Consider the following 16683-nt stretch of genomic DNA (forward strand, 5'->3'; position numbering starts at 1 on the left):
TTTTAAATTCAATCGCTAAGGGGGTTCAAAGGTAACAGAGAAATCACGGCAAGCCGAAACTGCTAAATCTAGTCATGAAATTTCGTCTGAAATTTTATTTCATAACGTGAAAACCAACTGGGAAGCCTTTTTCAGAGTTCGACCTCTAAGGGAGACGGTCATAAGGTGGTTCAAAGGTAACATATAGAAATCGAACCAAGCCAAAACTGATGGAGATTCATGAAATTTCGTCAGTAGTTTTACTTCATGACGTATAGACTGAGAATTGGGGGGGGGGGGTTTAAATAAGGGACGGGGTCATATGTAGAAATCACACTGAACCGAAACCGTGGAAGCTATAAATATGAAATTTGGTCAGTATTCTTGTATTAATGCAGACTCACTGAGACAGGACTTTTCTCAAAATTCAACCCCATAATGGGGCAAGGGGGTGATTCAAAGGTTGTATGGAGCAATCATCACTGAGTCGAAACTGCTGAAGCCATAAATATGAAATAGTCCCAGTATGATATTTCATAATGTAGATACCCACTAAGACGAGATTTCTGGAAAATTCATTCCTCAAGGAGGTCATGAGGGTTCAAATGTTATATGGGGGAATCATACCTGAGTAATTTTCAGATCACAAATTCTGCGCGAGCGAAGCCATGGGTAGTTTTTAATAAAATATTTACATTGCTTTGGATAGAAACATTCATGTTTCACATATATGTCAAAAATGTGCAGGAACTGAGGCTTGACTTAAATGCAGTTTACCATCAATGATGTGTCAAGAGTCTATACCAAAAATTTTTTATATAAATAGAAAACACAGAATTACTCAACATAAAAATAATTTTTAAAAAACTCTCTCTTATAAGGAAGTCATCAATGTCATTCACTGAACACAAATATATTATGTTTATGCAATAAACATTGAAATCATATATTTCTGTTCTTTTATTTTTCTGAATTCTTGTGATCTTTTATTACATATATATCATATTACACTTTCACATCATATGCACATGAAATTTTGAAGAAAATAACCATGCAAATAGTTAGGCATGCTAAACATTAATATTAATTTAATTGGAGAACAGCAGTTGGTTGCTAAAGTGTTTCAGCACTAAAAATGGAGAAAAAATGCTTTCTAAACTTGTGCCACATTCAAGTCATGTAATTAATGGAATGAAAAAAATCGTACTATTTTCAACCATGAAAACAATATATATTAAAGTATTCTCTATTACACATGATCGCACATATTTATATATATAGTTATGTAGCATAATTATCAAACCTAAAGATTGTGTTGAAGTACAAAAGAAAATCCAGATAATATGTATAATGATATTATACCAACCACTTCCTCCTATGATAGTCAAAATCATTTTGAGCTGTTATATATAATTGAACAAAGTGTGTGAACATGTATGTTTATTTCAAAATAGAAATTGGCATTGAAAAAAATCTTGTTTTTATGATACATTTACACACACACACAAATTACTATCCATATTTCCAATTACTATTGCAGACTAGACTAAAATGAAATTTCTGATACATTGTAAAGAAAATCAGAAAATTGTCATTTAAATTGCACAATTGTAAAAAATTTCAAAACTTTTTTCTTCTGACAACTAGCTCCGAATTTTAACTATTAAAATGCTAAAATCTTATCCTTAAAAAATAATATATATTATATAAATCTGTTTATCATTTTGTTTTTCTAATTGAAATCTCAGCTACAGAAAAAATGAACATGAAAAATAATAAAAGCAAGAATAAAAAGACTCATGACTATAAAAATTATTTTGCTTGATTTTGCTATGCTTGATGGATACCAACATAAAGATGCACCATTCTTATACACATCTCCTTACACAAATATATGACACCAAAATCCATCAATATAACATTCAAATTAAGCACTTGGTTCCACTGGACACACAATATTGTTCACTTACATTTAAGAAATGGGAAAAAGATGATTCTCTTGAAAAACTCAGCATTGATGAACTAAAATGCATTACATTATAAAACTAAACATGCTATGCAAAAATATGCATGTCAAAATTTCAGTATAACAACCATACATAAACTATATCACAAAGCAACATGACATGCATATGCTGACTAACATAGATCAACCCGTTTAAAAAAAAAACAGAACTATATACAACACTTTATTAGAGACAATATAAAACATAAGTGGACAATAAGCAATCACTATTTTTGCCAAAAACATATGACTGTGATGAGAATGAAAAAATACTTTTCTTTAACATTTATCACCCAAATGTCACAGAAATGTTTTTTATAGATATTCTCAATGTAGAAAAGAGTACAAAACTAATATCATCAATACAACTTTCTTAACACATTTAATAATTTTCAATTTTTTCAAAGAATAAATCATTCAAGCCATAAAAATATGATAACAGAAATATAATTATTTTACTAAAATTCCATTTTAAAATTAAAAACATTCTAGTGAATCAGGATTTATCATGGCATAAGCTCCAGCAACAGCTCACAAAGCAAACAGATGATTTATAAAATTTTGCACCAGATAAATTTGGCTCTAACTGTTCTATTAGAGAAAATAAATTTAAGGAAATGCCATAAATTTTGGCAATGATTTTCACATTCCATTATCTTTATTTGAAAGTTTGTTATTGATATGAAACTGCAAATAACTTCGATTAAAACTTATGTATAAAAATCAAAGTAACTGAACTGAACATGGTTAGCAAAACAGTAAAAAAATATGGGTACAGGATGTGGAGTTTGAAAACTGATTTTAAAAAATAAATCCTATAAAAGGAAGATATCAGGTGCTTCAATCACTGGTATGAAAGAAATTTGTACAATATACAGCACAATTATCATTTATATACATATATTGATGATTATAGATTTTTGATATATTATTACACAGCTTTAGAGAAAAGTGAATATCCTCTTGAAAAAAATTATAAAAATTAATAATTTCTTAAATTTAATTTCTATTATCATTACAGAATATCATTTGTTATCAACAATTATATACTAAGTTTAAGCCTCTTCTCTTCCAAACAGACATATGTAGAAGATTGAAAGACACATGCAATCTCTTTGTCATAACATTCATGAGTTTCTGGTTCATATACTAGAAACATTCAGTGGAAGGATTTCACAACATTCATATCTCTAACTTGTGAAAGTTTTGTGATGAACGCATGCATACTTCGGTCATATCATTTCAGCAGTATGGGACAAAATTTGGCTTTTTTATAACAAAACTACATATGAAACAACATAATTTTGATTTCGGTTAAATAGCTATTCAGAATAATAATTAAAAAAAATACGCAAAAGAGGAAATCTACACTAGTTTTGAAGGATTGACAGAATGGCATATTTGATTTCAACTGGTAATACAAGAAAGGTTCATGAATTTAATATGCTTGTCACTCTAATTTACTCAAGAGTTTTGTTCCAAAACTTATTGCTTTACTGAAACTTATCAGTAAATCAATAATACATATAGGCAGCCATATAGATATAAAGTGATTCTACATAGTTATTCAAGATTATAATGTCCATTAATGTAATATATTTTAAATGCATATTATTTTTATTCAATACTTGATAAAATCAGCAGCATATGCTCAAAAACTCATATTTGTTAAGTTGATGCAGTCCATTCAGTACGCTAAATGTTCAATTTTAATAAAAGTTATACAAGTTTATATTTTTGTTCACAGTTGAATCTCAGTTTTTCTTATATCATTCACAGACTTAAGCACATGAAAATGTTTCATGTTTGACTATAAAATTCAAATCATAAATAAATCTGGAAAGTGAAAATTTTTTAGAAAGGAAAAAGGCTCTTCAAAGAAGCAAATGATGTTTAAGAACATGTAGTTATTTGATAAGACATGCATACAAATAATATGAAAGATTAAGGTATGAAAAAATTTGGCTTAGTGGTGTTTGTGAACAAAATTTTCAACAGAAACTTTTGATGCCAATTATAAGATGTAAATGTGCTCATATTTCAACATTATCATAGTAACAGAAAAATATTTTATTATTAAATTTAATGTTATTGAGCAAGAACTCAATTGAATATTAGCTACACATAATATTTATTGGATATAACATATGCACTGTAATATTTTCATGTACGGAAAAATAAATTGAAATAATAAAGTTGAGATATTTCACAACTTTATTCTTCAAATCAGCCAAAATTTCAATAAAGCAACTTATATTGTCATTTCATGGAAACTTCTAAACTGGCAAAGTTTTTATAATTAAAACTTTTTTTTAATCAAAAAAATTCAATAAAAAATCTAAATAATATTAACAGGATTTGCAATGAAACCTTTATAGGCAGCCAACCTTCCTTTGCAACCATCTCTAGAGGCTGTCAGCAGCTAGTCTGTCCATGACCACTTTTTACCAATATAGGGGAGAATAAAAAAACTCATACTTTTGAGAACAAGAAAAGCAAGACAAATAACACATGCAATCATGATGTGCGCTTGAACTTTGCTGAATAGGTAAATGATGTGATGTGAAAGTTCTGGTAAACTTGAGTCACTTTAGTATATAAAGTTTATAAACAAGGAAAAAGTAAGGAACCTATGATGATATAGATTAAGAAACAAGATTGGTATAAGTAGTCGTGAAATGCAGAAGTAAAGATAGTTTTTTTTTTTGTAGAAAAGGTATGAAAAAAAATAAAGCCTGGAAAATCTGATCCTGAAAATCACATCAGGGCTTCAACAAATTTTCCATAGATGTTAAAAAAAACTCAGTTAAACTGACTACTCAGACTACAGTGAAATTGTAAAATAAAAATCTGAAAGAATGAGACATTCCAAAATTCTTGACTTCATTGGATGATAATTTATTAGCTTTGTATAAATTAGTGTTTATTATAGATTTAATGCATATTGTACAGGATTTTTTTTGTTATTGGTGACTTGTTTAAAACTGTAATTTTTACGGTTTGAATATGTTAATCTCATTTTTTATAAACCATAATTGCACTACCTCCATTCAGTTGTCCACAGCTCTTCAGACAGCCATATTTTCCTGAATAATCGGAGGCCACCTTAAAAGAGGTTTGACTGTGGTTTGTATTATTATTCTGTATATTAATTCTTAAAAAATGAATACTTTCAGTCAATTATACTACTTAAATTTAATATCCCTACAAAAATTATGCAAAAGTTTCTCAAAATTCTCTGGTATAATATATGCCTTCTAAAATAGTTTCATATTTTTATTATGATAATATAATTTACTATTAAAATGGCTATTTGATACAACAATAAAAAAAACATAAAAGGGGAGCTTAATTTTAAGAACTTGGTTTCCTAGTTTTAAGAAATCAGTAGTATGAAATATGATGATTTTAATGAAATATTAAATTTTAAATGACAGGATTTTTATAACAAACATTTATTCCAGTCTTCTTGAAATTCTTCAAGCAATCCACAACAATTTTTCATTTATATTACATAAATTTGCCATTATAAAGATCATTATCAGTCACAAAAAACCAGATGTTACTGAAGTCATGATTAATGGGTATACTTTTCAAAATTATTAATTTTATTAATTTTTGATTCAATTATTTTTTTATTGAATCAGCTTAAATGGTCTTAAAATCATGTTTTGGATCACAAGAACTAAAATCAGTCATGAAAGTGAAATAAATAAAATGATAATTTAGAGTTTGTTTGAATCTTCCACCTATGGTAAAGACATAAAACTGATGTCTATTTTATTTTGTCTTAACTCTTTTCAGAATTGCCAAGAAAAGCTAGGTTCAATAAGGATCACAGTATTCATTCAGCCAATATATTCCATGGATATTTGGATATTTTAAGAATAACAACAGTGTAATGATATTTGAGGATTTTCCAGAATCTATGATTTGAATTTTTTGGCATGCCAGAAACACCCACACTACCTGCTGTACTAGTCTTTCTCGCTCTTTCCCAGCATGCTGGCTATTAGGGGATATACAGTATTTAGAGCTCATTTGAAAAGAAATTTTCAATATGGATACCAATAGAAACAAAGCTTCTGAAATATTAATTTTCTGACTAATGAAAACACAACACATGCATCAAAAGTTTTAAGTTTACTACACAACAATCTATTCTTTGATGAGGAAAAGCCGACACAATGAACAACATATCTAATTAGAATATATTATTGTATCACAACACATAGTACATTTGCTACTACCAATGATACAGAAATCACTCATTACAATGAAACCACTGAGGAGAAAAAAAAATCAGGGGTGAAGAAAAATTACAATATATGCATATTGTTCCATTTTATCTCATCAAGACACGTGGTGTCAGAAAATGTATTTCTGTTTATGAGACATTCTATGCAGAGCAATGTACATAAGTAGCTCAAAATTGTGCTTTTTTTTAATTACATGAAACTTAATGACTAAAAGTATTAATTTTATACTTGAGTTTGAAAGCTTGAAAGTAAAATCAACACAAATAAACTAAAAAAATTATGATTTGAATGATATCTTTCTACAAAAACTCAGTTGAAATAATAATGAATCCAGAACAATGCTAGCTTTACAATCATCAAAGATGAATATATTTTTATATCTTCCACTTATAACTGAAAACCTGGAATATGGTAAACATTTTGGCTCTTAATACTGAAAAAAAGCAGATATATATCAGACTAAGTTTTGACTAGAATTGAAGCTCATCTAATCACACATGATAAACATTTTACTATCAATTTTTTTGATATTGCAGAGAGTGCAAAGCACTTATATTATCTGCATACATATAAAAATACACGATGTTGGACAGGCTTTATGCTTTCATGGAAGAATATTCAATTTGATCCTTGAAAATATGAGAATATCAAAATTTTCTAATTCATATGAATAAAGTTGATAGCTTGGTCTGGACGTAAATAATTGCAAGCTTAATGGATCACATACAAAATCCACTTAACAATATGAATGAAAATTAAAAAAAGATAACATTAATGTCTTGTCTCAGTATTTACATAAATTCATGGATTTAAAACTTAAACAAAATTTAGCTTTCACCCTCAGCTACTTCTTTGTGTTTGCTCTGCTCATTATCACCTGGTTCATCAATAGTAATCTGAAACTTTATTTTCTCTGCAGCAGCAGCAAGATGTGCAGACTGAGCTTCATCTACTGAAGTTGGTTCATTTTGCTTAGCATCAGAATCATTTTCAGAATTTTGAGCCTGGGGGCTGACTGGAATCATATTCTGGTACCAGTCACGGTTTTCTTCGAGGTTATCCAAGATGTCTTGAGCATCAGGGTGAACTAAATCCGCCCAAGTTTCCCAAAGTGGATGCACTATATAATCTATGAAGCCAACCTGAGAAAATTATATATTATATAATAGAATTAATGAAGTTGAAAACAAATATAAAAAGTTAGATTCATGATTTTGTGACATAGTGGAAGCCCAATTTCATGAATTGGATAATGAATTTACAGAAACATTCACTCAATAATTATGAAAATAATGTAATCAGGGTAAAGATAATCACAGATATACACAGGAACTTCAAAAAAATTAGTTAAATTGGATGGCTTTTATATAAAAGGAACCAAGCGCTATTAAATCAAAACTGAGAAAAAGCTATTTAAAGTTATTTTCGATTCAGTTATCTCTTCAGTTTGGTAGTTAGTTCAAGTGCACACAGACGACATCACAGCCTATATGTCACTTGGTTCTATTTAGATTTTAAAAAATCACACCTCTTTCAATAGTTCAGATGTCGGTATATCCCAAAAATGTTAAAAATGGCGCTTAATTCTTTTTATATAAAAGCCATCCAATTGAGGAAATCATACATACAGTAAAAGTCTGATAAAATTAGTACGGCTTATAACAAGAAAGAATCTCTTTATTATAAGTAATTTACAATGCATCATCAATGAACTAATGCTAAAGATACAGAGTCTGTGCATTTATGCATTATTTATTTATGTATTTGTCACCTGGCAGTGGAGTGGTTAGAGAGCTGGCCTCTGACTGTGAAGGTCAGGGTGTGAATCCCAGTTGGGGGCATTGATGTCAACTAACACTAAAAAATTCCCTCGGTAGATCATACAGATCTCTTGGGAATAAGTGAGAATCACATAAGTTGCAAAATTAAGAAGCATTCACTATAATGTCAATAAAAATTTCAGTTTTTCATGCTTTCTCCTCAAGAATTATGCAAAACATTGCCTGTTACTACTATAACTACTCATGCATACTCTTATGCAAATAGTCTTCTCAGGAACTTCCAACAAAAGATGGACAAAGAAGTGAAATTCTTCCACTTCTTTTGCCTATTCATATGCATTTCTAAATGGACATGGGGGTGCTAATGTCTCATGGTTCTCCAATAGTCCTGTAAAAATCCTTACAATTATTTTGAAGATGTTAACAAGTACATAAAGCTTTAGAATTGAGCAGATAGATGAAAATTGAGAATTTTAATTATTTGAATGGTTGGTTGAATTGTTTCAGAAATAAGCAAGGCATTTTCTACACAGGTTTTAAGCATCTACCGCTGCAAGCTAAAGAGTAATTTAAGATTGATATGTTGTTCAGTCTCTAATATTAGAACAATATTGTGCAATAAATGTTTATAATATGGATAAAGCTGGGATGCTTTATAATTTATTATCTGTCAGAAGTTAAAACTTCTAATTCACTAATAACAAGTTTTTTATAACAATAAAGTTTCCTACAATTGTCAGCTCTCATAAAACAGACTTTTACTGTTTATATATATTTTAAGTACAAAGAGATATTTCGTTTTGATTACTTAAGTGTCTAGAAAATAGGGTTGCCAGATTATAAAAAAAATTTAAGGGGGGAATTTTCACTCGGTAAGTGGCCCATTCATTATTGATTTAAAAGATAGGTGGCAGCACTCAATGAAGTACAAGACCATATAAATAGGGTTACCAGACATCCTCCTTTTTGATTGTCATTTCGAGCATCTTCCTACATTTCAGAGTTTATAGTTTTTATTGGAGAATTATAGTTCAATTTTTTCTGTGGAATTTTTTTCCCAAAGTGAACGTAACTTTGATTCTAAGCATCATATAAACAAAACAAGGTCCGTTTTGGAATCACAACAAATAGGACTTTTATAAAAAATAAAAAAAAATGAAAATGCATATTTTCTTCCAAAATGACGTTTTCAACGTAGTCGGACACCTTAAGAAAAAGTATCGTTGTGGCCGATTTTATAAGTCAGTATACTGGTCCCATCTGTTGTGGAAATTGGTAAAAGTGATATTACTAAAGGTGCGTGTGCAGGCGTCCTCCTTTCTCAGTTTTCAAATCTGGTAACCCTATAATGCTACCACTACAACTGAACTTTCTAGTTTGCTGGGGGGGGGGGGGGGACATAAACATGATTTTTCCTGCTCTTCACTTTAAAAACGGACAATCCTATGAGTGTTTTTTCCCTTAAAATTTGGAGCCCTATTTAGGGAAGTGGCCAACAGGCCGAGTTCCCTTTGCTCCCCACTAGTTCTGGCCCTGATCGTAACAGGCACTATAGGGTGAAGGAAAATCTTTGAGAGAATCCAATATCTTGGCAAGCACATGATACAACCTCACAAGGTGAAAGGCTTATATCCCACAATGGGATAGAGCATGAGCAATTTGTGCCATTCTGTGAGTGAAATTTTATATAAGCAATTTTTTAATTTATAAAAAATCTGCATGAGAATCTTGTGCGATAGAAATGAACTTCTGGGCTGTTAAGTCTGATTTGACATGACCAGATTCACCTTGCCTCCTATCTTTTACAGGATATCAAAGGGTATAAGTCTAACTACTAAGCTAGTTACTTTGCACTAGCTGAAATACACAAAAACTTTTGATTCAAATTTATCGAGCGAATATGGGTCAAACAGGCATTTGATGTGCTTGGAAACCTCACAAACTTGAAGTTGATGCAGGTCTCAAATGATGCAAGTCTAAGCGTGAATTTGACGTCGCTGATCAGGACCAAATTCATTGAGATCAGAAAGTTTTGAAAGTATTTTGCACCCATGAAACACTCCCTTTGAGCTTAATTTAGGGGATTTCAATTTCTGAGTAAATTATGGGGTTACTCAGAACCATGTTGAAAAATATCACAGGTGCTTGAAAATCCACTGCAACCTTATCTTTGATGCCATTGTTGATTGCTGTATCTGGCTCAGGGTGATGAATTAAACAGGTTGGACAGGGGTATAATGTTTTCTTAAATAAATTTAAGATATAAATAAATAAATTATATAAAGATATAAGATATTTATACAAAAATTGCCACGTTTTTAAGACAAATAAATTCAATTGGTCGAATGGTCGACGCGTTTCGGCTCTTCAATGGAGAGCCGAAACGCGTCGACCATTCGACCAATTGAATTTATTTGTCTTAAAAACGTGGCAATTTTTGTATAAATTAAAACCAGGCAAAGTTTCTCATTTTTGTGATAATATAAGATATATTTAAGATATAAATATATTAATTTAATAAATTTCAAATTATCACTTTCAATCAGTCAAAATTATCATTAGTTGTTAAGTTATTTCTTTTTTATTAATTTCCAGTTTTTTATTAATTTTTGTTAGTTTTTTAATGAAATGTTGAGTTTAGGTATTCAAGCATGCCTGTGAACGAAACAAACACAATAAACCATATAATTCCATTATATTGGCACTAGCTACAGACCCTGCAAACACCAAGCTGACTTATCCACCATGTCTGTGCAAAGTGTGATGTCAATATTATTGCTACAGTCAATGGCTGTTGCCTTTGCTATCTTTTTTTAAACAATTACATGTCACTTTGAACAAAAAACTTATTTTGTCACTTTAAGATGAACAGTAATGAGTCCGTTCAGAAAACTATGTGCCTTACCACTGGCTGATCTTCCCTCATGAGAACACTGGTGCCCTCATAGCACAGAAATGCATTTGTCGAGAAAATTGAAACATGGGCAAATGACAAGCAAGATATTGAGGAATTTCAAATAATGCAATGTACTACGACGTAATAACAAACTATATAATATTTTATTAGAGTATTTCAATTGATTTGTGGTCAGAATGAATGAAAAAGTTGATTTGTGCTAGCTGAGAAATGAGATATACAAACTTTTCATTTCAAATATTCAAAATATCTTGTGACAAGAGTTGAACATGCGTTTGAAGAATGCGAGAATCTCACAAATTCGTTTGTCACAGTGTATACCTTCCCCAAACCCCACTGGAAATTGGATGGTCCCCAAATCCTCTCCATGTTTTTGAGTTGTGGAATGATGCATGTCAAAACATGATTTTTACGTCACCGATCAGATAAAATGTGGGGCCTTCAAAATTATTGAAAGTTTTTAATATTTTTGAAATGATGTCTTGCATAAATTCTCATTTTTATTAATTTTAAAGGTTCTCTCATTATTTTTAAATAAAAATAATTAAATATTATTTTTATTTATAAATAAATAATATTTGATTATTCATTTTTTATAGTTGATTAAAAATATAAATAATTGTACATATGTATATATATATATATATATATATATATATATATATATTTAACAAATTATATTAAATTAATTTATTCATCAATTTTGGATCTCAAATCTGATTCATTCTAGCTCTGCCTGGCTTTTTTAAAATCAATTTTCTCGTCATCGTGAAATTTCATTGTAACCCTAAGAGAACGCAAGTTATTTTTTTCCCTATCTTTCTATGATGGCATCTTTCTGCTCCTGTTTAGTGATTCCCCCACACACAAAATGTATCTTTCTACTATATACAGTACATATATAAGAGACAGAATGAGAACAAATGGGGAGGGTGAGGACAAAAGAGAAATCTACTGCACTGATCTTTTTTCTCTTCTATTTCTAACATGCAAACAAGGAAATGTTTCTTTTTAATTTATCGCTGATACCTCAAATATAGATTATCCAAATTTGTTGCCAAAAACCTGTATATAAAGGGGTTAAACTTTTTGCTGTTCAGACTTGCTATAAGAACATTTTTTGGCATTATGAAGTAATGGAAGGTAAACAAAGATCCTCTATCAGCACAAATCTTGGTTCATGGAAGGAGAGGCATCGGTGGGTGCTCAACTTGATTTTTACATGGGGAATTCGGCCTTTGAATTAATTGTAGGGGTGCTCATACCAATGCTACAAAATGCTATGGGTGTTCCAGCATCCAGTGTCCCCCCCCCTCCCGGTTCAGATGTCACTGCATGGAAGAAAATACTTTAGTGAAACCTTATGAATTATTATTGGAATTTTAAATGTCTGTGCCATCTTTATATCAACAACATAATCCTGTATACTGCCACTGTTTGCAAGAACTTTCTATTCTCCATTATAATTAAAAGAATTGTATGACTAAAAATATGAGGATTTTTAACTTCTATCAGTTGTTATTAATGACTCAAAATATTGTTTCCTTATTTCTTTTTCTAGAAATTAAAATATTCAACTAAAAACACAAAAAGTGCCCCAAAACTGTTTATTGGGAGGAGTAAAAAGAAAGTCTTTCTTTTCTTAATATAAGACATCTGGGTACCCTACTATGAAAAAAATAAGGCACAAAGAAATAAAATATAAAATCTTATCCACTGATTTTCAAGGTAAAGAGCAGTAGTAGTGTGTGTGTACACATTAAAAAATGAGTACCTGTGATTTCTCAATGGTTGCACTATGCCTATCACACATGGGACTAATATCAAAACCTATATCTCGTTCTCTATCACCTTGCTGAAAAAATTCCTCCATAATCAAGTCAACCCAATGCTTGTATATTTCAAGTGGTTTAGTTGGATTACTGAGATCAGCACAATGAATCATGTTCTGCAACACCTGAAAAATAAAAACCTTCAAGATTAACAATACAAGCTAAAAATAGTTATTAAATATTATGAAAATTAAATTTGAAAATATCATATAAAACAATACAGAAATTGCAAAAAAAAACTACTTTCAACTAAAATGATAGTTCTAATGCCAGTCTAGTTGCAATTAAATTCGTACCCTTAAAACAGTGTTCCTTAAAGAGCTCACTGCGGCTCCTAAGGGCCATGTCAACCTTTGTCAGGGGTGTCGTGGAGAGATAAAGACATTGATTTGTATGCCTATTTATGCTTTGAAGTGGTTCTTTTTATACGGTAAAATATCTACTAAACTATTCTGGGAAGCTGCCGATGAACCATGAATTGGGCAAGAAAACCATAGGTGATAAAATTTTAAAACCACTGTCTTAAAATGTTCAACTAAATTTTTATTTTAGTTGAGAAAATAAAAGTCGATTAAAAAAAGAACTGGTATGGTTACAGTTTTAAATCAAGTTTGATGGGAGTTTTGAGAGACAAGATGAAAATTTATTGTCTCCACTGTGAACAGAAGTTTTAATATCTGGGAACAATCAGCCCCATCTCCTAGTACTTCTGAAGAGCAAAACATACTTTGTATTATTAACACTTTAAACGGTTTTAAAAATTTCACTGATCTGCATTGTAACTAACTCTGAAAAAAAAATGCCACACCTATGTTCAAGAAAAATATTTTTTCTCATTTAGTGCAGGTGATGGTGTCCCCCCCCCCCACCAACTCCAACAGTAATTAAAAAAACAAAAAAACAGAGGAAGAGGTTGTTACTATTGTTGTTTCTAATTGTTTATGCTGTATGCATATCCCTACACTCTTCTAAAAGGAAAGGAAAAGAAGAAAACATTATCTCTTTCTGATATTAAACTTTGAACAAAACTGCATCTGTCCATTAATAGTTAATCTGACAGGTTGGGGGATGGAAAACATGTTTGCAGATAGCTACACAGATAGCTACTTTTTGTGGACTCTGCATTGCAAAATAAGAGGAGACAAGATATTTCATAATTGACAAAATACAAGGCATCAAGTTAAGGGAGATATCTCATCAATGCTGCTGTAAGGGTTAAGTGTATTACATTTTTGATCATGCTTTTTATTTATGCCAATAATTATTTAGTTTTTTTGGATTTGTTCATATGTATATACATATTTTTTTTATAAAATTTTTTTCATATAAAAATTGGAAATGGATTTAAGCGATTTTCATATAGTTTCCAAGCAAAAAAAACAGCAATAAAAATATAAGGAAGCATTTAAAAGTGACCGATCAAAAAGTTGATTAATCAATTAAAATTTTTGAATTGATCACTTGAATTTTTTTAGTTGATTTCACCCAATCCTACTAACCAACAATAAATCTCATTTCAAATCATCTAGTGAAGAGATGGTATAATGCATGATGTTTCACAAAACAATGCCTTTCTTTTTTCGCCTTGTAATTGGTTTTTTAACTAATGCAATAAAATATATCTATGTCAAAAAAAAGATTTTCAGGAGATGCATGAGCTTTAAAACTATTTGACTTTATTCAAGATTCAAATAAGAAAATTGAACAAAACTATTCTGTAAAATAAAAAAAATAAATTAGAAATGATTAATTTATTGATGGGAGTTCACACAGAAGTGTGCGTGTGTGTTTCTGTTTCATTAGTACAAAATACAATTAAATTTAATGTTTTTACATAAAAAACAAACAATAATTATAAGTAACCTGAATTCTTTCAGTGTAATTATCTAAAAGCAGCACTCCTGAACCGGCTACTTTCTTTGTTTCCACCATGGTTTTCAAGTCAGCCAGCAAACTCATGTGCTTAGACATATCAGTTGCTAAAACCTGAGATAAAGGAAAATAAAATTTTAATTTATATTATGGTTTTAATTCTATAGTCATTTTTAATATTTTGAAGTCTAACCCTTTAATACATGAATTTTTTCTTTATAAGTTAAAATTGCAATGTTTAAACTATATATTTTTACTATATTTTTTTTACCATTCTTAATTCAAAATTTATCATTGTTTTGAATGTACAAAACAGCACAAATCGTAAATGTGTAAACATTTTTTCCTGTCAACTAAATCAAACAATTGAATATCAACTGACTGCAGCTCATTAGCAACATGATGTATTGAAGGGTTAAAATAGATCAACATGAAGGTGAAAAATACTTCAGTATTTGATTTCAGTTACAATTCAGTCATGCTTATTTAAATTAAATAAAAATTATAAATTTTTATGAATTGCCACAGGAGAACTGTATCATCATTTTCATAAGTCTCTGTCACTTCACTACAGTTAAATTATTCTTCAGATAACCTATAAGTTACTCTGTAATCAGCTATGTTAAGAACTCTAACCAAAACTGCACACTGTCTGCTGCTGACAGAAGAAATCTCCAGTAGATAATTATAAATCACAATAAACTCTTCAGAATTCACTTAAGATAAAAACAAAGAAACTGTTATAAAAGTAGAACACAGTTTCAATTTCACTTGGCCCATAAACTTTAGTGAAACATAATGATTGAACAGATAAATCTATACAACAAGATGTTATTTTTCACATATCAGTAAATATGGGCAATTATTAAATCTACAATAGCCACCACTTATAATTTAATAAGAAAAAAAATACCATATCAATAGCCATTTTGCGAAGAGTCTGTTTCTGCTTACGACTGAGATTTGCAAAGATATTGCAGTTTTCATCTTGAAGTAACTTGAAAGCAACAGCCAGAGAATGATTTTCCAACACTGATTCATCATTGTACATCAGAGCCAATTCAGAACCTAACATATAAAATTAACCAAATGCTGTCAACAAATTAGGTTTTACACAATCAACAAAATGATGCAAATCTATTATTAGATATAATAACACCAACGTCAAATCATTGACCTGGCATCTTGATGAGTGAGCAACCTCTGCTATATGAAGTAATATTTTTGTCTTTTTTTATGATAACTGAAGGAACTTCATAGTTTTGAAACATGTCTAGCTGCTGTACTCATTACACACACATTTTGGGTGTGCTGATGTTGGTGTTTTTATGCCTATCATCTCTCTCACCCAAAAGATAATCTCTTTCTAAATACATTATTGTCAATAAAAGATTACACATGAATCATATACATGAATTGAATTTCTTATAATTAAAAATTAGGTTTTAAAAACTATAATTACAATTGGAGTTGAAAAAAATTAGCAATAAACCAAATGACAATCATAAGGTTATATAGAAGTCAAAACCAACATAAATTGTAAGTTTGATAAAAATAGAAAAAGATTCAAATAATTTTTGTGACAAATAATTTTTGTTCTCAATCACACAAAACAATTAACAATTATAAGCAAATAACCGCTAACTTATGTTCTATTTTTTGTCTCATAAGCAGGGCCCAGATGTTGATGACACCTGCATTTTTCTGCACTTGTTCACTTTAAAGGCATTTTTCCAAGTTTCATGGCATTTTTGTCATTTTAAGCATATTTCTCCAGTGTTTAAATTTTTTTCAGAATAAAAAAAAAGTTAAAAATTATAAATACTAAGCATTGGATAATTTAAAAAACTAGGCAATTTTTTTTATTTAATTGAAAGGATACATTGCTTTCATCACAGCATTTGTATCGTTCTTTTTGATAAGAGGCAAAGTTTAGTAATAATCCAAAGTTAATTTAGAAAAAGTGAAAATTTAAAGAGTTGGCCATTTCACGCTTTACAAAACATTAAATGAAAAATGAATTCAAGGAATTTTCTGA

General features: G+C 29.9%; 1 protein-coding gene across 9 annotated transcripts in view; it reads right to left on the reverse strand.

Annotated features, from left to right (window-relative positions):
• Positions 1 to 926: 926 nt before the first annotated feature.
• Positions 927 to 16683, reverse strand: part of LOC149085130 (3',5'-cyclic-AMP phosphodiesterase-like) — a 342555-nt gene continuing 326798 nt past the window's right edge. For all 9 annotated transcript variants that reach the window (XM_089232946.1, XM_089232943.1, XM_089232945.1 and 6 more), the window contains 4 exons: positions 15559 to 15713; positions 14637 to 14759; positions 12716 to 12898; positions 927 to 7385 (listed from right to left, as the gene is read on the reverse strand). In XM_089232946.1, the coding sequence (XP_089089072.1) occupies positions 7071 to 7385; positions 12716 to 12898; positions 14637 to 14759; positions 15559 to 15713 (776 nt within the window). In that variant the 3' untranslated portion in view covers positions 927 to 7070. The remainder of the gene's footprint in view (positions 7386 to 12715; positions 12899 to 14636; positions 14760 to 15558; positions 15714 to 16683) is intronic.

The sequence above is a fragment of the Pholcus phalangioides genome, unplaced genomic scaffold, assembly GCF_987345545.1.
Source record: "Pholcus phalangioides strain wild (caught in Gottingen) unplaced genomic scaffold, Ppha-v1.0 ptg000007l_1, whole genome shotgun sequence".
NCBI classification, from domain to species: Eukaryota; Metazoa; Arthropoda; class Arachnida; order Araneae; family Pholcidae; genus Pholcus; species Pholcus phalangioides.